This window comes from Falco biarmicus, chromosome 5 (genome assembly GCF_023638135.1).
Source record: "Falco biarmicus isolate bFalBia1 chromosome 5, bFalBia1.pri, whole genome shotgun sequence".
Classification (NCBI taxonomy): Eukaryota; Metazoa; Chordata; class Aves; order Falconiformes; family Falconidae; genus Falco; species Falco biarmicus.
The window spans coordinates 15,822,953-15,850,663 of record NC_079292.1 but is presented as its reverse complement, the minus strand read 5'-3'; the positions used below and the strand labels follow the sequence as shown (position 1 = coordinate 15,850,663).

Here is a 27,711-nt window from a genome sequence, read left to right as displayed (position 1 = left end):
AACTTTATGTAGATTCTGCTGGCTTTACGTTCACATGTAGTCTGTATACAAGCCTGAACCTTAGAATGACTCACCCCTTTGATGAGCTTTTTAACTGAGCAGGGTATTTAATCCCATTAAAAATAAAGAAGGTAACTAAAAAGGCAAAAATATAAATTCTAAACCCTAATGGGATAGGGTTTCACAGGATAATCCTTTCATATTTGTAGATCACTGATCAAAACATGCAGGACCACACTTAAGGGCATTCATTTTCAAAGCAATACCTATTGCATTTACTTAAAAATAAGTGAACAACTGTACATTTAATCACTACAATCCAAGAATATAATAATGAAGAAGAATTATAATTCTCTTCAAAGAAAGGGATCACAAGCAATCCCCAGACTTGCGTTTGTGCTTGAGATATTTTTCCATATGGGAAAGACACACCTCAAAATTCAGAGCTGCTGTTACTGATGAGGGAATTCATGAGTTAGCCTGAGTGACGAATGTCCAGCAGGGCCTCCCGAGCCCTTCGCTTGAAATTACTTCCTAGGAGGAGGCAAATGAAAGAATATAAAACCTACTAAGAGGATAATTTAAGAGAATGCAAAGTATTTTTCTCTGTTGGACGGCTGGCAGGTGGTGAGCTATCACCATGTTCAGTATTATTTACAGGAAACTATTACAGAGCTTATCATGATCTAAAATACAAGTTACTACACCAGGTTTAAACTCCTGCAGAATGGAATACATTTATAGGAAGAAAAATGAAACAAAAAAAAAAAAAAAAAAAGAGACATCACCCTCAAAGCTAAAACAAAGAACACATATACAATACACAACAGCTTAATGCATCTCTTATCTGGCAACATGCTTGGGTTTTTTCTTTCTGTTTAAGATGACAATACAGATTTTGACAAAGCTAGAAACCAGTCAGGATTGAAGCAGAAAGTCCCTAGACAAGACACTGAGCCTTGGAATGTTCCCTGGCCAAATCACTACAACTGTGCTTAGCAACTGCCTAGTCAATACCAGCCTGTGGATGCCATTCAGTAGTGTCACGATGTGAACAGTTTACAATTCAGCCTCAAACAGGATGAAGAATTTCTAAGAGTGCACATGACTTTACATTGCTAACTGCTGATTCAGTTAAGAGATTCTTTTGGGTTTGGTTTTCATACTTTTTCACCTTTGCAGAGTCACAGGAAGGGGCAGGAAGCAGCTAAGAGCACACAAAAGTGCAGCTGCTCTAAAACATATCATAACCATTTGTCAAAGGGATTTCAAACACGTGCGTAACACCATGCAATCCTTGCGCAACTGAGTCTTCCTTATACTAGTGGCCTGTGTTCCGAAAGCTGAAATCAATGCCCACAGGGAGATCTTTCAGATAAAAACTTGGAAGTAATGAGGCTCAAAGGAATTTTTTTTCTCTTGGAGGGCAGACTAAAAATCAAATACTCCTCTGAATTTAAACATCTTCAGAACATTTACAGGAATTTATCTTTTCCCTTTACCTACAGGCTATTAGTTAGCTAATTATTTTCTTACTGAAGCACTGGAAAAGCTTGCTTTCACCTATGATATATTAGGACTCCAGGTCTATAACTGTACAGTTAAGGTAAAGATACTGCTACATAGATGAACTTCAAACATCCTCAGTCATCTCTAACACAAGTATCATGAGTAGGCAAAAGGAGAAAATAATTTCTAAAACACATACAATAAAAGATACATAAAACATTTGTCAGTCCACAAATGAGTCTGACAAACAATTCTGCTATGGGAAATTCTGTAGTACACAGAAACATCACTTTAAGGGATTAAAAAAAATATTTGTCCTGTTTAAAATATCACAAGTATTAAACACACCATCTTAATTTTGATTTGCTTTAGATCTGACAAGTAATCCCTGCTCTGACAGAGAATCTGACCATACAAATATTCTGAGTGCCTAAGACAGCAATAACTGTGAGATGCACATGAACAAAGAATTTGTTCGAACAGCCCCACCAGCTGATGTCTGAGATGGAAATGAAAGGTCTCCTTTGCCTACCTAAAAAATGCTGTTCTAAGGTATCTCTGACGTGTCACTGAAACGGAAACTAGGAGCCTAAAGCTTTGGTAAATCTGGGGTTATATTCCTATGTGACCTTTCCTAAAGGCTTTGAATTTACCTAGTGTAAATTATTACAAAAAACCAGTTTGTTCTACTTCGAATATCAGTGTGCTACAGGTAACATCACAAATTAGCAACATGAAGCATCCAAACCAAAACTGAATGTAGGTCTTATGCAAAATAAAAGTCTGATTTACTGATGTCTTTAAAATTGTGATTCAAGAACACTTGATTCAAATATCTGCATTGCTGCAAGTACCTAAAAATCAGTGCAACACCACTGAGATTATAAATCTAATCATATTCACCTCCTTATACTGGATCTATTAAATTACTAAAGGTCTTGATTCCAGTTCATCACCAGCAGTATCACAATCAAATACTGAAGCAAATTCAGAAGTAGTCTCATACTGGAATAATCCACCATGACTGAATATTTTAATTATGCATGTTTCAGCTCACTAAAAGCTACTGTAAGGTTCTCCTTTATAAGTCAGATTTCCCCCCCCCCCCCATCATTGCCTAAATAAGTAGCTAAGTATTCCTAGTTGCTTTGGGTTTATATCTCCATTGAACTCTTCACAAATAATATGAATAAATGCCCTAATGCCTGGTTTAAAACTTCATTCCCCAAATCTGACCCAGAAAAATTTAATATACCAATTTCTATGATTACTTTTTTTTAAGTAATTCCCAAGCAGCCTCCTCAGTGATCTAATTTATTTAGAGTAAAATTAGCTTTCTCTCCCTGTTCTTCTGGTATTAAAATTAAGCTGTGTCCTATTGTATTTTTTGGTATTTTAGTTTGATATAGTAAGACTAGCACTTTGATTGCTCTTGTCACACAAATGAATATAAGCCTTTCAACCACTTCTGCCCACTCGGTACTTTTCACCTCAGTGTAAGTGCAAAATGCCACATCTAAGGCAATGACATCATCCTAGAGGTATTCAAAAATTTAAATAACACAATATTAGCTTCGCTCATACTAGTCACTTCTCTATGCATTGTTAAATAATACTGCACAAGCTAAAGAACAGCATAAAACAGAAACCTATGGTTCTCTCTGAAAATATACCCCTCCGGACTATAATGTATATTGCAGTCCTGAAACACCATGTCTATAAAGCAAATCCATACTCCTCTCATCATTGCAGTTAAAATATTCAGACAGACTCATAGTCAGAGCAAAAAATAAAGCAGTATAGGAATAATTAATACTTGCTTTAAGTTTTGGGTTTAAAACCACAGTGATGAGAGTTCCCATAAGCTTTGCTTTCTACAGCATCCCACCATAGCCCAGCAGTGAATCACAAATGCAACCAAAAGTCACAAAACCCTGTTAAGACAGAAGCTCTGGGTTTGCAGAACACAAAAGCCTATTTTCCAAAGCAGCACATCTCAAGTACAGCAGCATTTCACTCTATCATTTACCAACAGTCCCAGCTAACTGGGGAAGTCCCAGCAGACTGGAGGTTAGCCAGTATGACGCCAATCTACAAGAAGGGCAGGAAGGAGGATCTGGGGAACTACAGGCCTGCCAGCCTGACCTCAGTGCCAGGAAGGTTATGGAGCAGAACATCCTGAGTGCCACCACGTGACATGTGCAGGACAACCAGGGGATCAGGCCCAGCCAGCGTGGGGTTATGAAAGGCAGGTCCTGCTTGACAAACCTGATCTCTGTCTATGATAAGGTGACCTGCCTAGTGGATGAGGAAAGGCTGTGGATGTTGTCTGCCTGGACCTTAGTAAAGCCTTTGACACCATTCCCACAGCATTCTCCTGGAGAATCTGGCTGCTCATGGCTCAGGCGGGTGCACTCTGTGCTGGGTCAGAAGCTGGCTGGCTGGCCGAGCCCAGAGCGGTGGGGAACGGGGTTACATCCTGCTGGCGGCCGGTCACAGGTGCTGCTCAGGGCTCCGTGCTGGGGCCAGCCCTGTTTAATGTCTTCATCAACGATCTGGATGAGGGGACCGAGTGCACCCTCGGTCGGTTTGCAGGTGACACCGAGCTGGGGGCAGTGCTGACCTGCGGGAGGGCAGGGGGCTCTGCAGAGGGGGCTGGGCAGGCCGGGCCGATGGGCCGAGGCCACTTGTAGGAGGTTCAACAGGGCTCAGTGCCGGGTCCTGCCCCTGGGTCACACCAGCCCCGCGCAGCGACGGGCTGGGGCAGGGGGCTGGGAACTGCCTGGGGGGAAGGGCCTGGGGGGGCTGGGTGACAGCCCTGGGCAGGAGCCAGCCGTGTGCCCGGGGGGCCAGAAGGCCAGCAGCGTCCTGGCTGGTATCTGAAACAGTGTGGCCAGCAGGGCCAGGGCAGTGACCGTCCCCCTGCACTGGGCACTGGTGAGGCCGCACGCCAAACACTGGGGTCAGATTTGGGGCCCCTCACTGCAAGAAAGACACTAGGCACTGGACCGTGTCCAGAGAAGGGCAACGCAGCTGGTGAAGGGTCTGGAGCACACATCCTACAAAGAGAAGCTGAGGGAACTGGGGTTGTTCAGCCTGGAGAGGAGGAGGCTTCTAGGTGGGACCTTACTGCTCTCTGCAGCTCCCTGACAGGAGGCTGTAGGCAGCGGGGGTTGGTCTCCTCTCCCAGATAACAAGCAACAGGACAAGAGGAAACGGCCTCCAGTAGTGCCAGGGGAGGTTTATATTGGATATTAGGAAAAATTTCTTCACGGAAAGGGTGGTCAAGCATTGGAACAGGCTGCCCAGGGAGTTGGTGGAATCACCACTCCTGGAGGTATTTAAAAAAGTGTAGATGTAGTGCTTAGCAACATGGTTTATTGATGGACTTTCAAGTCCTGGGTTATTGGCTGGGCTTGATGACTGTAAAGGTCTTTTCCAACCTAAATGATTCTATAAAAATAAACTCCAAAGCTGCACAGCTCCCCCTCAAGCACAAGGCAAATCTACAGCACAGTTGGGTCAAAGCTGCAACCAGACAGCAGGCCAGGTCAAAAAAATCACTGAATGGGTACTGCGACAAACAGACCCACTGCTATTGATCAAAATCAGCTCTTTTCCAGTGTTTTGTGTAAGTTAAATTCAAATCCTCCATTAAAAACTGCATATTAGTATAGGTGTGTTACTAAAAAATGCATCTGTTTATGAAATAGCAAATGTAAATGGAACCCAAATGGCAGCACCTCAAGTCTGACAAGTCAACCCCAATTTTAGCAATTCTTGCAGACTAATGGAGTCACCACCTAAATTCCCTTTAGATTGAAAACTGAAGGAAAAAAGCCTAAGAATTTCTCCGAACAGTATTAACTGAAGTCAGATAAGCTAAGCACAAAGCAGTTCTCACAGACAAAACCCAAGCAAAACTGCCTTCACACTTAGATGAACATGAAAACCATAAAAATCTCATGTTCCAAACTCAAGTCAAATGTTCAAGCTAGGTATTTATATCATGCAATAGCTTCCACACCTCCTCACTGAAATGTAAAAATGCAACACCAGGATTATGAAGACTACTGTAATACAGGGAACTTACTCTTGCTATAAAGCATAATTCCACAATTTTCCTCATACCTTTGGAAGTACAAGGAAGCACATGTTATGCTCAAAGCACACTTTCAGCAGGAAAACTGATGACAAGGTCATCCAGGAGTGTGCTTTTTTAATGATAATTCTGCTTAGTATTTATGCTGATTTTAGGAAAAACTTTTATTTAACCATGCCCACAATTTAAATAAGATGACAGAAGTATCCTTTTTCCTTTACTTCCTACACTATTTTTTACAAGTAATCATACTTATTATAATAAATTGGTTTCAATTAAATTTTATAATTATTATATATAAAGATTTCAAGTATGTTCATAAAATAAATAAAATTGAAATGGGTTGAAATACTTGCAATAATGAGTAATAGCAAGAAAGTTGCCATAAATTAGTTGCATAATTAACAGATCCCGATTTCCTATGTTTTGAACCTTTTTTCCCCCACTACTTTCTTACTCCAGTTACTGCAAGCTTCTCCAATACTCCTCTGATACGCCATCGTAACACAGGAGGGCAAAACTCGGTCCCCTGCCCAAACCAGGGGTGTGAAGTCCAACACTCCCTGCCCAGCAGGCAGTTCTCACACATTTTCAAGAAGGTTTGTCTTTCAGACCCATATCTCCTTCTGATTTGGCATAAGGACTGGCCTAAAAAAAGGTAGCTGCTTGCAAAGCCTGTCAGGTCCCTGGAAGATCTTGAAGCTCTCTTGGCTTCTTGGAACACTACCTGTATTTAGTAATTACAAAAATATATATTTTAGTGCTTACTACTACTTCCAATCTATGCCTGATTCATATGCACATCAAGGGCTTTATTAACACATAAAGCTCATCCTAGCCTCTCAACATGCTAACACAGAGATTAGTTTCGTTAGTAATACAGTTTAAAGCAAATCAGAATAGAATTTTAAACATACCACAGCATGAAGAAATAAGACCTCTTCTACTTGATAGACTATTTTAGACAAAAACATAAGCCAGTGTGCTCTCAGCTCTTAAATCCACCAAAACAAAATATAATTCCTATACTAAAGAATAAAAAGAAAAGTTTTGTTCAAAGAAAAAAAAATCACTGTAGAAAAGGACAGAGCTCACAGAAAATATGAACAGGACCACAGGTGGGATCCTTCACCTACCTCAAAGTAGGATATTACTTAAGTTTCTCATTCTTCAAGTGAGAAAAATCATGCTTGGTACAATATCATGACAGTTACAAGGACAGTTGTATTGTTTTATATACTCACCGTGATCCTAATAAAATACTAAATAGCTACTTCAGTGAAGCATTTTAAATAGCGCATTTTTGACTGATTTTATTGTTCATGCAATGCAAATGAAGTAGGAGAAAAAGTCAGCCCAAGCATGCAGCTGAGTTATTGCTCATCAGTTAGTACTACAACTCAGCTAACCGATGGACAGTGTCCCACTTGCTTCCACAGGACTCCTAAACATTTGTGGAAAGATTAAACAGGAAAAAAAAATTAAATGTACTAAAGTTCTAAAAGAAGAAGCTTTTGGGATTTTTGGTGGTTGAACTCACTCCCCTTCACTATCTGAGTTTGTCTTTATGTTCAATTTACTCATAGCATAACTGGGTGTTTTGCCAGCTAAAATTTCAATTTTAACCCTGTAGACATTGTCTATCATTTACACAGCTCTTTATATTTCAAACTTTATTCATGTTTGACAGAGTAGTCACCTTTTATTGCAGTAGAAATGAAGTAAAATTCAACACATAACCTGTAAACAAACAAATACATGGACACAAATGGAAAGCAATTTTAACTTAATGGGAATACCTAGATTTTGTAGTGTACAACTCTGTTATCTCTTAGAATAACATCTTGGGCCTAGGCTACTTGGATAATTTCCCTATTAAAATCTGAGAGAACAGAAACATACAGCAAAAAAAATGCAACACAATAGAAACACTAGTTTTCTTTGTGTTCACTATTTACTAAATGAGTCATATAATTCCCTGCAGCCAAACTGCATTGCATTTGCTCTTCTTTTTCAAAGCAGCAGCAAGTAGGGAAAATAGCTTTGCCACACACAAAGGAATGTTTTTGTATTGCAGCTACCAAAAATAGATCAGGGCTTTGCTGATCCCATTTCTCAAAAGCATGTAGTACTGAAGAAGAATGAAAATCCACACAGGAGGCAGATGAACTCAGAAGATTTTGGAGCCAAGACCACTGACATCCTGCAAAATTTCTCAAACCAACACTTACAGTCAACTTTCTGTTTCTTATAGTTCTGCAAAGTCACTGCAAATAGTTTTTCCCTGCCAGGACCCACTGGAACACAGATGAACCACAAAGACTTTTTATTTACCAGGGTCCACAAAGGCACACATACTGGTAGCATCTCCTTGAGCACAAATAATAAGGTACAGGAAGAAGCAGTAAACTATTTTAAGCACTTCTGGTGATTTTAAAGAAAAAATGGATCAATTCGCTTGGATACTGAGTGTTCAACCTCTACTGCTTTCACAAGGTCTTCTCTTCTTCAGAAGCCCCATCTCCCTTACAACAGAAGCAGCCTGCAGTCCCTGCTCACCAGGGCTGCATTGCTGCTAGACACAGAACCAGGTACCGTTTTGTTGAATCACTGGGAGACATAAACCAAGTGCATACCAAAAGAATTTACTCTATCTTCAAGAAGCAGAAGAGAAAACAACAAAATTGTTATTTGCATGGGGGGAAAAAAAAATGAAAAGCATTTGCAGCCTATAAGCTTTAAACTAGAAAGTACTGCAAAAAAATATTAAAATCAGATTAAATAGGAGATAAAAGAGCTAACATTTGCAGCATGTGAGGCAGACAAAAAAAACCCCAGACATCCCACAAAACCTCCCACTTTCTGATGTGCCTTGGACAAAAATGCAAGGCTATCTACAGAGCACCAATCCTGACAGGATACTTGCTGAGGCAGGTGTTTCAAGCAGGCAACTGTTGGTTTGTTGTTGTTGTCGGGGGGGGGGGGGGGGGGGGGGGGGGGGCGGGCGCTAACCTATTCAAGGATTCTGTTTCCAAAGAAGAAAAACGCTCTCCCAGACATGAACGTGATCAGGGACCTGCTTAGTGACTAACCCAAGTTGAAGTAACAGAAGACCCAGTTTCTACAGGAACAATGGTGTTCAGGACTCATTCTTAAAGGGATCCCTCAGATGGGAAAAAAAAAAAAAAAAAAATCTAATGAAGGGACCATTCAAACATCAGAAAAGAAGCCAGAACAAGCAAAGCACGATGGACACCGAGTGTTCAGTTTGTGTCATGTCTGCTGTCCTGGTCCCTACAGAACCAGGAGCTGCTGGAAGAGGCAAGGGAGCTACAGCAAGGTGGAAATTACAGAAAAATGATAGAAAAGTTTTAAAGGAGAAACATTCAGAAAGGCACAGGTACAGTTACCCTGTGGTAACATGGACACCATGCTATCACAGACGCAACACACTCAGAACAAGAATGCCATGAGGGCACAGACACCCACTGTGCAAAGTACATGGCACACCTGGAAGAAAAGCTGTTAAGCAGAAATGACACAGCATTATTTCTGGCTACAATAAACCCTGAGAAAAAGGAAGGCTAAGAGAAGTACAGGTATTTCTTTATAATAGAAGAAGAAATACCACCAGGATTCAAAATTGACATGATGACAGAAAATATATTCTAATATATAACATAGTCCAAGGCAGAAACTTGCTTAACACAGACCATCTCAAATACAAGCAGGATACTTCACCTACAGAAACATGCAACAATGAATACCACTAAGAGGAAAAACACAGCAAGAAAGTCAGCATTGGACTCCAGATCTGAGTCTAAAAACCTTTAAGAGCATTTCCCAACTCATTTTGTCTCATGTTCCCCTTCCATATAAAACCTGACCAAATAAAGACCAAGAGTTAAAGCAAGAGAAATCATTACCTTCTCAAAAATACCCAAGAATCACAGCAGGGTTAGCAACTTACCCATCCATGTCAGCACAAGGCATTGGGAATAAAGCTCAAAGTACTAAAGCTCCCAGGAAGAGGGCTAGGCCATCGCGCTCCAATTAAATCTAACAAGAGAACAGCATATTACAGAGATGTTTCAAAAATGCATGTGGAGTGGTACAGGCATGATGGAGCAGGCAGATATCTCCACTAAAACTGCACTCAAGTAGAAATGCCACTGTTAATGCATGCCAGCAATTTCATTACACGTATTCCCAAAGTAATAACCCATACAGGACTGTGAAATAAACTTGAATAGTTCCTAAGCAGGAACATTAGCAACAGCATCTTCAATAAACATGCTGAAAAAGGATATAAGTATCTAAATAAAAGGACAAAATACCTCTGATGAGACAAGTCCTGTGACCTAAGATTACGGGTCTCGTATGTGCTAAGCTGTGCAGGAAGCAGACTGCAATCACAAGCTATTTAATGACAAGTCTCTTCAATCTTCTATCCCATGTACAAACACAGCCTGTGTGCTGTGCAGTGGCACCTCCACCAAAGAAGATATAATCAGTACATCCATTAACAAGTGTCTATTTGTAACAGACATATTCACTATTTCATAAGTCTATCCACAGCCATAAGTAAATTCATACTGATTTTACATTAACTCATTTACATTCACACCAGTGAGGATTTATTACTGATATAATCCCAATAAGTTCCTTCTAACTGGCAGGCTAAAACAAGTTTCACCAAGTAGTAATATGGTAATAATTCACGTTTTCAAACGTGTAATATATATTGCCAACATATGAAAGTGAAAATGTTTCCTCTGTATCCAAGCGAATACACCCAGCTGTCCTCAGTCACCCACAGTCGCCAAGTGCTTTTGCAGAACACCTTCTCTCTAGATCAGAACAACTTTACATGCAAGAAAGTTTAATATTTTCACTTTAATCAAACCTACTGCTTAGTGTCCCATTTTAGAGGACAGCTTTAACTGCACTTCTTGGATTTTTTTTAATTGATATTGCCACCTAGCGGCTTGTTTCAACAATATTAAATAATCATAAAAGCCAGCATGAGAACATGAACATCTACAGTAAGTTTGAGAAAACCCATCAGATTTTTTTTTCCCCACCAATACAGAAAAATCTAATTCTGCTCTCCACCCAAAACAAAGGAAATGGCCAGGGACTACTTACAGGATTAAGCCCAAGACAGCACATTCTTTTTAAAATAAAACTGTTTCTAAGGGCAAAATAAAACAGTATCATCAAATAGTTTTGTTTATGTAATAGCCCAACAGTGAAAAATTGCCCAAACACATAATCTCAGAGAAAAAGAACCATTACTATAATCTATTTTTAAAGCTTATTTCTTTCACTCTCTCAGATACAAAACAGAGAAGAGGAAGGTATTTACCATCTGGCTGGTCTTTTGTTTATTGTAGGTTTCTCTTACATGTTTAATGGCAAGATAATCTAAGTACCCTAAATACAGGAAACAAAATGCAGACCAAGTCCTAGTTTACCTAATATAAGAGAAAAAAACCTTCCAGAACATTTCTGCTAGCAAGTTTGGCTTAGTTCTAAAAGAGACGAGACCAAACTGGACAAGAAGTTCTCAGAATTTATGCAGCTTTTCCATTGCTATTTCATTCTGATCCAAACCAACACACACACATAAGAGTCCTACTGTTACAGATAGCCCTGTTCTTTGTTCAGATTACAGCCAGCTTCAGTATCTTGTGGAAATTCAAATGCTTATTATGCAGCATTAGTAACAGCTGATTGACAAGACTGTATGTCACTAATTCTTTCTGCTTCTATGACACTATTTCTAATAAAAAAATCATTTGCCTTTTAACGAAAAATTAAAATTTTCAAACAGGTGGCAATATTGCTTGGCCCAGAGAAGCTGTGGCTGCCCCATCCCTGGCAGTGTTCCAGGCCAGGCTGGATGGGGCTTTGAGCAACCTGGTCTAGTGGCAGGTGTCCCTGCCCATGGCTGGGGGGTTGGAACTATAGTTCCAACTATAGTCTTTATAGTCCCTTCCAACCCAAACCATTCTATGAAACGCAAATAAAACCAAAAGCTACTCTGCAAACCACCAATATTTTAAGATACTACTTTAACAAGATTCGGCCTTCAAAGGTCTTTACAAAGCCAATTTGCAAATGACAACTTTCCAACGAGCCAGGATTTTCCCACTATCTACTACTTCAGTTCCCAGAAAGGAAATAATTTCAAAATATTAATAAAATAGTTGAAAACCTGACAGACTTTCTGTGAAAGCAAAGCAGATTGTACTTGAATTTTAACTCAAAGCTAATTCCCTTAAAATTTTTCAAATGTACAGAGTTCCTTTCTCTGATATAATTTCTGCTTGCAGTAGGAATGCTACTTGCACATATTCCCTCTGATGTGCTGATTTAAGTAGCACCTTTTGAATTCCAAGGTCATCTATTTTCCTGGAAAAAGGTCCAGAAACACCACTTCACTTAGGCATCACCGGATCAGCCCTGAACTTAGGCCCTGTCACTCCCTAGCTGCCTCTTGCAAGCTCTGAAATCACCCAAGCACCAGCAAGGTTCAGAGCATGGCAGCAATTTTATAAATCCAACATAGTTGCATCCAGTTTGCCTGAATGAAGAGCAGTGATTGCTTCTCACCACAGACTCCTAAGTATGGTGTTGCCATGGTTTGTAATGGGCCACAGGCTTTGTGTGAAGCTCATAACACAAGCCTTGGGACTTACCAGGCTCTGTCTGAACATATCTTGGCCTGCCTGGAGATTTGTCTTAGCATTGAACACAGTCTACTGATCAAACAACTATTACCTACTCTGGTTTATCTATAGCTTAGCTTTTTACAGTTGTATGATGTAGCACCTATTGTTATACATATATCTGGAACTAATATAACAATTATTCTATGTAAAGTGAACTATTTAATACACTGTAATAAAAAGCAGTACAAGGGGGTAAAGACATGGAACAACTGTAAAGGACCAGGAAGTCACAGGATGATACAGAGGCCCAGGGCTACAAACACCTCACCAATGGCCTGGGAGCCACTGCACCAATGCAACCTGGAGCTGGGCAAAGCCACTCACAGAGGGAACAAAGAACAAGTATCAAACGTATGTAAAATATACCATTATATAGTAAATCTGGATGGATTGACATGGATTGTGACATGGATTTACAAGGCAGCACAGGAATAGTAACTTATAGAAACACAAAAAATTACCCAAGTGGATTCTGGAATGGGGAGGAAGAAGCTACCAACATCAACCTCATAGATATCCCAGTGGGGGCTCAGAAGGCTGACGACCAGCCATCTCTCTCCCTCCTCCCAAATGAAACCATTCACCTTAGAAGAGTGGGGATAGCACCAGAGAAAGAGCAGATACTACAAACCTTGCATATTCATCATTTTGACTGTACGCAACAATTTGAAACAAATACTAGTATCACTGTAACTCAACTATCACTAATTCTTTGATCGGACCATAAAGACTTACTAAACTGAAAATTCTTGACTCTGCAAAAAGTGATCATTCCTTCTGCTTATAACAAAACTTTGAGCATAACAAAATCAAGCAATCTATATAAAACCTGTATGCAACAAAGCAGTGAGAAGAGACTCTAAGATCTGGAAGGAGAGTCGGTATGGACAGATCCATTGTAGCTATTTAGCCTCAGCAGAAACACACAGGTCCAAGCTGCATTAGTACAACACCTCAGCAGCAGGTGGGTGAGGACCATGCTGCAAACACGGGAGATAAGCAGTGAAGAACTTCAGGCTGAGAAAGTATGCAGCTGGAATAGTCACAGGATTCCCTCCCTACCAGTCTCCACAAAGTAAACAGTGAGTTCAGAATGACATTAGTTTATCATCCTCTGAAGACAACAAACAATGCGTTACTAGGAAGGAAAGTATCAGGCAATTTTACTTTTTTATGTGTGTGTATATATATATATATATATATATATATATATATGACCACCACACACACACACACTCAGAGACATGCTCTCTTCACCTCACTAAGTCCCAGATTCCAATTTTCAGACTTATTTAAGCATTTTCGGTGTTTGCTCACGCAAAATGTGCATACAAGTTTTTTCCAGTGAAATCCTACATTGTAAATCACTTTCCCTTTTCTGCTAAAGTAATGGTCCTCTTACTCAGCTTCTGCCCTGTCTTCTATTTCCTTCCTCCAAATTCATCTGCTTAAATAAGGAAACATCATCAAATGCTTGCTCACTTTTCATTCTCATATTCTAGGTATACATTTATTGGCATCAAATCTGGGCTTTGCTGCTTTCCATTGCTGCTGACAAAAGCAAAATTTAAATTCTATTCTGGGAAATGGGGTGAAGATGCTTTTAATTCTTGATTTGATTTTTAATTCCACATTATCTATGGTAATTCAGTTTGAAGGAAACCCTATCATCTTACAACAGAAAGAAAACAACTTGTTCCTTTTTATTTCACTTGCTTCCAACATTGTCATGCTTTGATAAGAACACCACAAGAAGAAAACCCATGAAGGCAGGCAGTATTACTAGGTGAAGAAGTAAGAGGGAACCCATTTTTCTACTTTGTTGTTTTCAGCCACCCCTGAAACACTATGAGATTGCACACTTCATGCCTGGCTGTTAGACTGCTTACCTTCGTAGAATGTTGAGAGACTATGTACTGAGCTTGCATGGTATTTAAAGACTCCCAAATTAAGTTTCTTATGTAAAGGCAGTATTTTATCTACATACACGTACATAAACATTTTTTATTCCCTATACCAATCCACTACATAAAGTATAGCATATACATTTTCTTAAAAATAAAATATCGGCAGAGTTGACACTGAATCAACTGTGGAGAAAAAAACTGATTAAGGATACAAACACTGAAAAACAATAAAATCATCTTATCACTGCAATGTGATTTTAAAACAGCATCTTTATTACTGATGTAAAATTCAAGGCATCAAAACTAAAATATTGCTGTGCAACAAATTCTGAGAAGCAGTTTTGAAAAACAGACTCTGCTATCAACTCATCTTCCTGCTAGAGATTGCTGCTTTGTAGCAATCATTGCTAAATCAAACATGTCAGTGCCTGGTGCACCACAGTTCAGAGTTTAACGCATTAATTTAAACCATGCGTAGTTTCAATTCTGCTTAATACCTCAGGGTGTGAACTGCAATTAGGAAGAAGCTGGCACACATTCAGTTCCATCGCCCTTGCGTATGAACATCACAATGTCTTAAAAACACTCTCAGTAAACTAATCGGACAAGCAAGTTCTCTGCATTTTTTCCATCATGTCCTGATACTAATGAGGTCCCATTTGGTCTGGTTTGGTTTTTGGTAACACTTGCACTGTTTCCATTATTTTTGTCATAATTAATCATGTATTTGTTTGGATTTAAAAGAAACACTGTCAACATACATAATGTTACTTTCCGATTTAAAAACTTGGTCACACTCTTCTGCTTAAACATATGTCTTCCAGAAAAATTAAGTGAGGTTTCCCTCCCCACATCTTGAAGAGATCACAAAAAGTCATTTTCAGCAATCTTACAAATCTCACAAATAAACTGGAAAGGTCACTTTTTGCCATCACTTAAATTTTTGGTCAGGAGAGCACCTTCTTTTACCTTTTTCATAGTTTTATTTTTAAGGTGACTTTACTGCTTGACATATCTAAAATGTCGATTAAATATTTTACAGTGGGAACAACAATGCAAAGACATAAATTCTTTGATTCAGATATGGCACAATTAGAAGAGTGAATTCCTCCTTTTTATACCCTGAGTTAAACTAATGTGTGCTCCTTTTTCCTCATCTGCAAAGAGAATATCAGGCAAAGCCATTGAGAGGCCTAGAATTTTAACTATTTTCAGATCTTCACAAAATGTATGTTAACACAGTACTATCATAATGTACTATATGCCATAATTAGTCTATTATAGAAATATTAAAATATTTAAAATGTCTGGTATGCTGTGGTATTAATGAACTGTTACCACATCCAAAGATACTTTATTTACACCTTCCCTACGCAGTCCCCCAGTCACAGCATGTTAGTATTTCAGCAAGCTGTCCTAAAAACAAGGAATACCAGAAAACTATGTTACATTGTCACAAGTTGTGTCCTATCAGAATTATTACATACAAGGTCAACAGTTTTCTGTGGGAGAAAAAAGTAACTTCCCTCCTCTCTTTTTTTTTTTTTCTCCTTTAAACTACTTTGAATTCACAACTTCAACACACTTTTAAGTTGCACGTGATGAGGTAGTTCCAGTTTTGGTTGTACCAAACACTTACCCTTGCACTCTCCAGAACTGCATCCCTGGTGACTCCAAAGCAATGAGCTTTGATTTTATACATTGTTCCCATCTTCCTGCAATATCATGACAGCTCCAGCACGCTTATCTTTGTGCACTTAGCCATGTTGCTGTGATGGGCACTGGTGGTGGCTAATCCAAGGCCAGAGAAGCTGGCAGAAGACGCAGAACAGTTGTCCTGGTTTCAACTGGGAGAGAGTTAATTCTCTTTCAAAACAATAGTCCAAGCACAGCAAACATGAAACTTAAATGGAAGGCTCAAGGCCTTCTTACAAGGGAAGTCAGCAACACCTGGGGACTGTGACATTTAAAAAAAGTAGCAAAAGAGAAGCAGGAAAGCCCACAAGCCAGATATGCAACTGCTGGTCAAGACTTCCAATGGACTAGAAGGGAAAGAGAACATCTAATTTACCAGAAAGAATGACTGATCAAATTATCACCAAAATTTCTCTATCAAATTCACCTGGTAGTTTCAAACTCGTCACCTTTGGCCATAACAGTCAGCAGGTCAGCAACATGTGTCTTAAAACCAGACTTACCATTGCACCTGATTAGCCTTAAATTGTCATGTTCTTTCCTATGAATCCCAAGATAGATGAAGGTTTCCATAAAAGCCTGTTTATTCCAAACAACAAATGAAAATCAAAACAAAGCATTTGGTTCAGTGAAATGTTATGCCCAAAATAAATTTAATTTGTTGATCTTTCCCAATTCTACTATCCCAACTACATTCTCAGTTAATCACCAATGATCTACAAATATGAATTCTGCACACCAGCACTGATGTATGGAAAAAACTATAACAAACAACAAAAGTCTCAGAATAAATCTGTAAGTGCTTTCACTTCAATATGCATATTCAGTTGTGGTTTATTTCAATGTTCTTTTTAGTTGCAGTTATTAAAAATACTCTGTTTTCACCAGCCTGCTACCACAGAGAAAGTACAAGTGGAGGAGAAGGGAGTCTGGTCTACTTACACTTTATCTCAAGTTTTTGTAATGCTACAATTAGGACAATGTATGGCACCTTGTGAGACACAAGCTAGTTAGAGTCATTTTGGAAACACAAAATTAGATCAAAACGATTACTTTAAAAGACTAACACCTTTATTCCCAAGACAAATATTCTCATTACACAAAACTGATTTTTCTGGCTTCAGAAATAAACATTAGAGAATACAGTTATTCTATGTCTCAATAATAAGAACAGGAGAAATAATACGATTTTCTGCTCCATGTTTCCTATATAATATGCAGAAAGTTTGCCAGCTTTGTTGCAACCTGTTTAGATAAACTAATCAGTTCTCAACAATTATTTTTTGGGGGTAACTGGGGAAAAACAGGTATTGTCTATTGAATAAATAGTTTTAACCTAGTTTCTAGATGCTGGAATTACTAAACAACTTCGAATAGCAGTGAGAATGTGCCACAATTTAACCCCAGCCAGAAATGAAGTACCACACAGCCACTCACTCACTCACTCCCCACCCCCCAGAGGGATGGGAAGGAGAATCAGAAAGGAATGTAAAACTTGAGAGTTGAGATAAAAGCAATTTAAAAACTAAAATAAAAATAGGAGGAAAAAAAACCAAAACAGTTATAATGAAAAGGGGGGAGAAGAGGAGAGGAATAAAATCCAAAGGGAAGGCAGAAAAAAAAAAGAAAAAGTGATGGAAAATACAACTGCTCACCACCCGCTGACCAATGCCCTGCTGCTACCTGAGCAGCGATCACCAGCCCCAGCCAACTCCCCCCAGTTTATATACTGAGCATGACATCCCATAGTATGGAATATCCCTTTGGCTGGTTCAGGTCACCTGTCTTGGCTGTGTCCCCTCCCACTGGCAAGGCCTGAGCAACTGAAAAGTCCTTGGCTTAGTATAAATATTACCCAGCAACAACTAAAAACATCCTGTGTTATCAACATTGTTCTCACACCAAACCCAAAACACAGCCCTGCACCAGCTACTAAGACAAAAATTAACTCTATCCCAGCTGAAACCAGGACAGAATGCAATACTTGAAAGTAACTGATCCATAGTGACGACCAAAGTAGTTATCAAACAGTTATCTGGTGATCTAAAAGAGCTATAAAGAGCTAGGCTGAGGTTACCACAGTATATCTCACATTTTAAGTCAACTTGAGATTCACACATAGTGTTTTCACATCCAGCTTCTCCAAGAGCCTTGACTGGCGGGTGTGCCCAGATTACATCTGCCCACAACAGCAATGAGTCCACCACAAAGCTCCCAGTTCCCAGGACTGCTCATCCCTGACTACAGAGCGACTCCATAAAATGCACAGTGCTGGAAGCAACTACCAGACTTGTTGTGTATCATCTTCTCAACACTCTTGACACAAGTCATGACATACCAATTGCTATATAGCAAACATTTCTGGGAAACAAAGAAACAAACAAATGAAACTCTCTAATTGACATTAAAAAAGAGAGGCAATGCTCTAGTAGCATCTGAATAGAATTTGATTAAATGTCTAGGACCAGTATCATGGAATTGGACACCAACTTGTGCTGTTATTAATATACAAAACAGGTTGCCCCAAGCAACAGACTACCTTAAACACAACAAAATGAAAGTAAAATGTTTTTTTCAGATATTATCTGTAAAGATGATTCCTATTCATGTATCATGAAGCTCCTGGTCTTTTCCAAGTTTCCCTGACACTGCTAAAATTTTAACACATTCACCTGGGAACAGATTCTGGCAACACTGATCTGTCATACCATGCCTTGTGTCACTAGGAAAGGGAACTTGAAAGAAAATTTAAGCCTTTGATCTCCTCAGGACTCCCTCTTTCATAAAAATGCTGAATTGTAACTGCTATGCCAAAAAGAAAAATCAAATGGCTTCACTCTGACCAAATCACCATATGTGTTTGTTTTGTAACTCAGAGTTACTTGGCTACAGTCAACCAGCATGCTGATACCTGCGTATCACAGAAACTTGATAGCAATGTTTCCCTTTTAATCGCTTGCCCAAAAACACCATCAGTCTGTTGCTCTTGATTATTTCACACAAGAGATGTAAAGCTACTGGACCAGCATGGCCTATAATCCTGTGACTGACACTAGCACATGGCCAGTTGTAATAATAAGCTTGAAATTCCTCAGGCATCTAATTCTTGACAGGTGAGTGAATTATTGAGCTATTACATAAGCACAAGACACAAAACTTTAAAACACAAGCTAGTTATTCACAGCTCCAGAGGAAATAAAGCAAATTCTTAAGATTCACGACTTTAAATCCCAGGCTCATTTTGGCATTAAACTCAGACCTGCAGATGGCATCAACACCTACAGGAACGGCAGCATTTCAGGCACACCCATTCCTTAGGTATTTTGCACTCCTTGGCATGCCTCCCCACCCCTTCGTCATTACCTTACTGTTCTGGAGTTTATGAAAGCTCTTCTCAAACACACACCTCTACTGATTCACTGTAGAGTCGAATTTAGTAGCTAACTGCAGTTTCACAGCTCCTTCCTGAGCCAGGTACGGGAATGCCACAAGTTAGACCACTCAAGCCCCATTTCGATCTAGGCTTACAAATACTGTCAGGCTTACGCATACTATCAGATGTTGCAAGTGATTTCCCAAGGTGGCCTTACAAATCTAAGAGCTGCCACACTAATTAGATCAAACACATACCTAGGCCAGCATTATACTCCTAGGTGCCAGAAACACATGTTTAGAGACGAGTATACAAGTGGGTCACTCTGCATTAGGACAAACTTAAGATGACAGGGCTTGAGCAAACATGGCTTGGAAAGTCAAACTGCACTGACAGTAGTATACTTAAAAACTACTGATGGTTCTAGTGTCCAGTCTCATCCAAAGCCACTTTCCACTATTTGTACTGTACGAAAAGTATCATTTATTTTTGCATTAAAGTCACTCTTCAGATAGCGTTGTTTTGTAATGAAGAAAGGCAAGTTATTCATTCTCTTCTATACCAGTAATGATCTTTCAAGCATGTCAAAAAGCTCCTTAACCACGTTTACATATCTGAAAAGCACTAGTCATAAATGAAGCAGTCCAACATCCTCAATTACCTCTACTGCTTCCTTTTTTGATCAATATCTAGTTCTACTTCATCTTCTTTGAGATGGTAAGATGTGACTTAAGCACAAATATAAAACACAACTTATACAGAAGCACAATTAATTTAAAATATTTTGTAATTAGCTTTCAAACATTAAAATAGCCACTAAAAAAATCCGGTTTAAAGAAAGTTGTCTTGCTATGTACCCTACTTAACTACAGCCTTAGCTGCACTGAACTGGCATTCTTTTAATTACTTTCTACTTGGATTTTAATAATTTTTGCCTTATTTTGTTCTAGGATTCAGTGTTCTACTTTTTTGTTTCTACAGGATACATGATTTCAAACTACCCAACTGTCCCTCACCAAAGGTGGTAAGTGACCACTGGGTACTCTGACTCTGGCAGGAGAAAGGAATAAAATCAGCTGACCTGTCGCACTTCCACAGCCCCGCACAGCACAACAGAGTGGGCCCAGCCCACAGAACTGCCACCATTCCGCAGGACAAACCTCAACCAAAGCCCAGCCCTCTGAAGGTCTTGGAAAGGAATTCAGAGTTCTGTCTTTCCTAAGCACTCTGGAAAAGAGAGAAGGCACCCTTCCTCTATTGACTGTGCCTTCTTTCTTGAAGGCACAGCTCAGTCATGCATTTGTTCCCCTTACGCAGCAACCTTTCAGGCAACCAGTGACAGAAACAGCGCTTCCGTTACACCCATCTCCAGGCTCCATCCAACTACCCAAAAACCTCTTCTATAATGGTTTTTATACAAACATATATGTCTCAGTTTATGAAGGAATAACGTCATGTATAGATGAGCAACAGCAGGAGAATAATGAGTGGGAGGCAAGCACAACTATTACTGACAAATTATTGTGGTGAGAAGGAAGACTAGAAGAAACACATCAATACAAAGAAAAAAAAAAAAAAGATGTCCCAAGAGAGAAATTTCATTAGAACCATGAATATGAGAACAGTGCAATTTTAGTACAGTTTGAAAATCAGTTAACAACTGATTTTAAATATCAGAATTAAAGGTGCAGATATTGTACCTAGACAGCCCTGACCTTTATCACTGCAGCAGACATAGTAAATTTTTTCCTCAGAGACAGGAAAATATAATTGACCTCTTACTATGGAATTCTCCCTTTCATTTTAGAAAACTGCAAACTACACATTGACAATAGCTCAAGGCAACTGAAGCCCTTGATTCGTTTAGTCTCCTACATTCAAATTATTGACTTTTAATCAAATAACTTCTGTTGAGGGAAAAACAGTAAGGCACTAAGTCTGTCAAGAAGCATTATTTCACCAGAGTCTATTCTGTCATTTGCCTTTAACTAACAAGTTCAAGATACAACTCCTTTAGCATTAAATTCCAAAGAGACTCCCTAGCAGAACATTACTTCATTACGCAGGACCTTAATCTAAAAGTGAAACATCTCCCAGCTGCTTTGCTAGACAGAATCAGAATATGTGGTATTCAGAGATATGTACTGGTTTAATCACAGGATTTCTAAATACATAGGTTAAATTAAAACCAGTACACATATAACACAAAAAAGTTACGACATTTACAGAGATTCGCTTTGAAACTTAGTAGACCACCTTTTCTTAGCCAAAAAGTTTGTTCGTAACATCTTCTGTAAAATACAAAAACCTTTCCTATGGTTATCAGAGGTTTAAACAGACACAGACTGTTGCAGATCTCCTCTGTAACATGTGCTTTATTACACTATGCTTAGCTTTCCAGTCATTTCTCCACATACCTTCTGCACATTGTCAGAGATCCATTCTAACACAACAGTTCCCAAAAGCAGAGCTCATCCTAAAAGGCATATTACTAAGGCAAAAAGGAGGGCACAGGACAAAGATTACTACCAAAGCTCTGTCAGCTTTAAATAGAACCATCTCTCCTACAGTGTGCTCTAACTGTTAACAGATCAAAAGTGAAAAATGAGAAAACAAGAGTAAGGGTCTTAAAACAAGCAAAAAAATTTGTCACTAGGAAAACCAGAAAGCAAGGGTTATCATTTCAAATATATGAAGGCTGAGACCAACAGTATTTTAAAGATATGAACACCAGGAATTGTTAAGACAGGTAGAAAGAAGATTTCCCCCCCCCCCCCCCTTCAAATATTAATAAAAGGTTGGGTATTTTTCTTTTAAAAACAACCTAGCAAAACGGGGGACATTCCCAAAGTCCCCATAAGCAATTAGAACAGAATTAGCTATCGATTATTAAAGTACAGGCTAAATTACAAAGGTAAGAGTTGGGCAGAATTACAACAGGATTAATCAGTAAGAAAAGGGAATGATGATGAATACAATTGCTACTAGTTATGGTTTCATTTTTAAGAGCCCTATCCCACTCTTCTATAGAGAACTAATGTCACTTCATTTGCTTTCATTAGATATTGCCATAATTTTGGATACTATCCTTCTGAATCCTTCCTAGTCCTCCTCTTTAAAAGCTTTTGTGACATTTTGTCTAAGCATAACAAACACACTCGAGGAAGCATTGAAACACTTTTGTAATATTCCCTGTACACTAACTTGCTAGTCTTCCTCATCCATACCTAGACCCAGGCTTCCTTTAAACAAGGATTAAAATTACTTTTAACTTCTATATACATTATAATGTATAAATATGTATGTATATATGTTTGTGTGCTTAGCAGCAAATCTAGTAGCGTTTTCACACGAGAAGACAGGAAAGGGAAGCTAGATAAGGCTTACTGTCTAAAGCTCATTGTCTTATGCAATCACAGCCAGAGACCAAATGAAAACAGTTTTCAGTAGAGGTACAGATTTACTGTTTTGCCACAGACATTAGTAAGACAAAAAAATCAGTGAATTCAGGTATGCTTACAAGAAGCATGTGCAGTTTCCACTACCACCCTACAGTTCACTAATTAATCCAAAAGTAGTTCACCTTTGCCATTAGCTTTCTGGATTAAAAGATGACAACCCTCAAAGACTGTAATCTTGAAATCATGAATGGAATTTAAAACAAAAAACATATTTTAAATAAAAAATCCTGGTCTCTGAAGAGTAAACTAATAAAACAAATCTCCTGTGTCTTTTCCTCAACAGGACCAGCAGTTCTTCTCTAAATGAGGAAATGGAAGAGTTTAAACCAACACAATGTTCTGATATAATTTTCTCATTGTCCCACATTTCTATTTCCTTAATGGAATTTCTAGCTTAGAGACATTTACTTCCACAGCTGTTCCAGAAAATGCTTGAAAATTGACTACAAACTTCATTTCAGAAGATTCATGTTGTAAGGCAGCAATCAAAAAGTTGAATATTTAGCATAGCCATGAAAACCGGCTTCTTCTCCCCAGGTTTTCCTTTTGCCCTATATATAGATTATCTATGGCCATCAAAAAAGATTGCGTGGATGCCTTCCAGTCTCTCTTTTTCACACACACTGACTCACTGACGTAGACACAAAGCATGTTTCAGACACCATCAAGAAGTTTGTACATATTGCATGCAAGTCGATCTATTATAACCAAAATCAAGTGCTGTCACCTTTAAATAGTGATATATTATTCTTTTTCAGTAGCCTGGATGATTGAATTCAAAGTAAGGCAATACCAAGTAGCTTTTATTATTACACGCAATTTTAGATACAGTCTTGATTCAAAACAAAGTGCTTTCTCTTCAGAACACGAGCCACTTAACTTTTACTTTCTTATTTTTCCACCCTATTACATAGAAAAATAGGGTTTCACCTCCACCAGTTCTCATCATTGACTTAAGACATCAACATTGAGCAGTTAGTAAGACTGATCTCACAGCTTTCTGTGGCAATTAAGGTCATAACAGAAAAAAGCTATTCAGCATTAAAAAGCACTGTAATTTTTTCTTCGTCTTGTGTCATCATCTTAATATTCTTCAAACAAAACCCTGCAAGTAAGATGCAATATAACTCTCCTAGCCAATTCCAGAAAAGGAATCCTGCCGTTCCTTTGAAGCACATTGTTACCAGCAACAATGGAAGTTGCTCCATAAAGCTACGGACCTGGCAGAGAAGAGACCTCCAAGAATGACAGTTCAAAAAAAAAAACCAAAAACAACCAACCAAAAACCCCAACTAGCTCTGGGTTCAAAACCAAGTAACCATTTTTACATGGTTAACAATTTCACTACAGGGAATTTACGGTATAGAATTTCCACCCCTCAAATCAACATTTTCAGTTGCAGCTACTGAGCATTTGATGTGCTTTGCAGAATCTGTACAGCTCTAACAGACTAGTATATGCTGTACAGTTGAATTTAAAGCAAAGCTACGAACAGGACAAAAGAGATACTTTTGTTGAGATTGTCTTCTGAAATAATGTTTAATGCTGGCATTATTTTGGGAGCCTAAACTATTTAGCCATATGCAAGGAGTGTTAAAAAATTGAAAGGAGTTTCCCTTTCCTAAAGAAGCATAAAACAGAGTAGGAGGTCTCCATAGCATACAAGTGGTATGAAGAGAAGAGAAAACATACGCAGCAGAAGAGAAATGATGGCTCTGTTGTCTACCGTAGCAAAACCACTGTTTCCCGAGGCAACTGAACAGATTGGGCCATTGCATCTGGAAATGCCGACTCAGTATGGCAAAAGGCCAGCTACTGACTGTGCACCCTGACTTAACCATAGCCAGTTTCTTCAGCAAACACAAAAAGAGTACCAGTTCTGTACCTCCTAAGTGTTTGTGAAAGCAAACTTTTGACAAAGTCATTCAGCAAGGCAGCCCCACTAAGTGTATTAAATGCTGTATCATCTAAGTAGAGCAGAAGTTTATTAATAACCTTGTGGTTAAGACTTAACTGAAAGCTACAAAATTCTGAACCTAGAGTTAAAATGAAATTTAACCTATTTCTGTTTTCAAAGTGGCAAAACAAATCCATGTAATGTTACAAACTGACTTTCCAAAAGGTTTTTGTAAACAAGGGAACCAATCCAATCTTGCACATAAAATTTATTTCCATTACAGTAACTTCAAACTCACACAACTGATAGCATAATGCTGCTTTCATACAACACTGGAGGAAACAGCAGTAGCAGAGCAGGATGTGAACAAAAGTTAGCTGTCAAAGCCTTATGACCACTACACCAGCACTTCATCCTACATTATTTTTACCCACCTTAAAGGGGAAAAAAAGCCCATTCATCCTAACTAAAAAAAAATAAACAACCAACCTCCAGGGTCAGGGATGTATTATTATTTCTTTCTATAGAAATCAGAAAGAAAAAAACCTTGCCCTTGAATCATTTGCCATAGCACACAGCAGCATCTTTACCCCTTCACATATATATCCAATCATCCACTACACCCTGCTTCCCAGCTCATCCAGACTAGAGGATTGGAGTGAACTTCCCAGACTGGCCAACTAGGAGGAGAGGGGGACAAGAAACATCAGGACATATGTTTCCCTGTCAGAACAAAGCAGGCAGCCTAGATCCCCAAACAACAAAGACAAGAGTCTGTTGGTGACTTAATGAGTCGGCAGTAAAGTCCCACTAAACAAAATACAGTCGAAGTTAGTGAGAGAAGCACATAATCCTATGAGGAGAAAAAATAAAATAGGGAGGAGTCCAAAGCCACATTATCCTAGGAAAGAGCAGTTAAAGTGGGAACACTATAGAGATGGAAGAATGTTCCCACATGGTTCAGTGAAAACAGGTATTGTGAGAACGAGAAAAGATGAACTGGACAGTGATAAGAACATGAAAAGTTAGAGGAAGACAGGGAAAAAAAAAAAACCAGATCATGACTTCTGCCTGTTTCTGGGAGACCAACAGAGATTTAAACAACAACAAAATAATACTGGCATCGGCATTGCTGTCAGTTAGACACATCTGGGAACGGGAAATAACCTGACGCTACAGCGCAGGAGGCAGACAGCAGGACGGGTGTATCAGGCAGTTCCAAGAATGCTGAAAGTGCTGCCTATGGATGGGACAGCGCCTCCAGAAAGAGATCTCAGCGCAGACAGCCCAAGGAGAGAAAGAAGACCACGAAGATGAGAGAATCGGAGGGTGACTCGAAAGGGACACGCGGGATTTAAGGACCGAGCCTGTGCAGGTCCCCGACCGACCAACAGGGCTTCCTCAGAGGCGAGCCCGCAGCGACCGGCCTTCCCACGGGGGAGGAAGGCCGGCCCGAGGGAGGCTGAGCCCGGGGCCAGGGCCGGGGACGATCCCCGGGGGGCCGGGGCGCTGCTCCCCGCGGGACGGCCCGGCCCCGGCGCGGTGCGGGGCGAGCCGGGGGGTGCGTCCTGCCAGGGGAGCTGCCGCCTGTCCCGGCGGCGGCGGGAGCGGGGCAGCTCCCCCCGAAGGCAAGCGAGGGGGCCGGGGCCGCGGGGGGGGCAGCGGGGCCGGGCAGCTGGAGTGCCCCGGCAGGCGGTACGGGGCGGCCTGAGGGCAGCGTGAGGGAAGGGCGGACAACGACGCCGTCCCGGGGGGGAGGCCCCGCCCCGGCTGGTCGAGGGGGTCCCCGTACTCACTTTTTGTGGGGCGGCGGGTGCTTGTCCCTCCTGCCGGCCGCCGCGGACTGCTTGGGCCGCCGCCTGCGGGCCTGCAGGGCCAGCACTGCCGGGGAGAATAGAACAGCCGGGAGCCGGCGTGAGCGGCGGCGGCCGCGCAGCCCCCCCGCCCCACCGCTCCCGCCCCGCAGCCCGGCACAGCACCGTACCTTTGCGCGAGTTCATCGTCCCGCGCCTCACACTCCTCGGCGGGCACACCGCGCCCCGGCCCCGCCGCCTCCAGTCGCGACCGCGCACCGGGCACCGGCCGGCAGCATCGGCAACTGCCACCACCCGCGCCGCCCGCCCCGCGCCGCCGCCAAGTGCGCAGGCGCAGCGCTGCCGGCGGGGCCGCGGCCGGAAAGGCGGGGGTGGGGCGGCGGCAGGTGGCGGCGCGGGCCCGGCGGCAGCGCACCTGAGGCGCGGAGCGGGCAGCAACGCCCGGCCCGGTGGTACAGCGGGCGGCTCTCGCCCTCCCGTGGGTCTGCGGCTGCCGCCCAGGTGGGCTCGTTCAGGTCGTGCGACCGACTGGAAATTATTTTTGCGAAAATCTGTGCTCAGGTCGGAGTGGCGGAGTGACCCGCCCTGCTGGGTGCTGTGACAAGAGGAGGGCGGCAGCCTACCTCCCCGCCGGCAGCTGGGGTGAGACCTGCTTTCGTTTGTCCCCAGACTTGTGTGGGGTTAGGTGCCACAACCAATTAACCTCATGACACAAATCCAGAGAAATTAGATTTCCTTAATTCTGATTGTCACTAAGTTACTTGCTTCTCACTGATGGACAACTCTGGGCAATGTTTTTTTCCCAGCCGATGATGTCTTGTTGCTCCCAGCACTGGGCATTACTCTGGTTTGGCCTAGTCCTGACCTGTTGAAAACTGTTGCTTCTGACTTGGGCTGTGCAGAGCATGGCTCAGCTTTTGACAGCATTTATGACTGAAACCTTGTGTCGGTCACCTGGTGCAGAAAATGATCTGGGTCATATCAAAAAGTCCGGTATGAGTGTGAGGCTTGCCTGGCTTACCTTCATGTGGGACTGGAATTGAAAGGCATAGTAACTGAAAGATTACAGGGGACAGCCATTAAATCTGGAGGCACAACTGTCTCCCAAAATAGCAAGACAAAGAATCCATAAGGATGAAGATCTAAAAGCAGCTGTGGTCAACATACGAGAGTGAAGGGAACTAGCAGTAATTGCAGGTCTTAAGTAATTGGATCA

General features: G+C 40.7%; 1 protein-coding gene across 5 annotated transcripts in view; it reads right to left on the bottom strand.

Annotated features, from left to right (window-relative positions):
* The window catches only part of SRPK2 (SRSF protein kinase 2), a 147,715-nt gene extending 120,910 nt beyond the window's left edge, over nucleotides 1–26,805 (bottom strand). For all 5 annotated transcript variants that reach the window (XM_056339534.1, XM_056339536.1, XM_056339535.1 and 2 more), the window contains exons 1-2: nucleotides 26,666–26,805; nucleotides 26,478–26,562 (exon numbers count right to left, since the gene is read on the bottom strand). In XM_056339534.1, coding sequence (XP_056195509.1) covers nucleotides 26,478–26,562; nucleotides 26,666–26,681 — 101 coding nt within the window. In that variant the 5' untranslated portion in view covers nucleotides 26,682–26,805. The remainder of the gene's footprint in view (nucleotides 1–26,477; nucleotides 26,563–26,665) is intronic.
* Nucleotides 26,806–27,711: the final 906 nt, after the last annotated feature.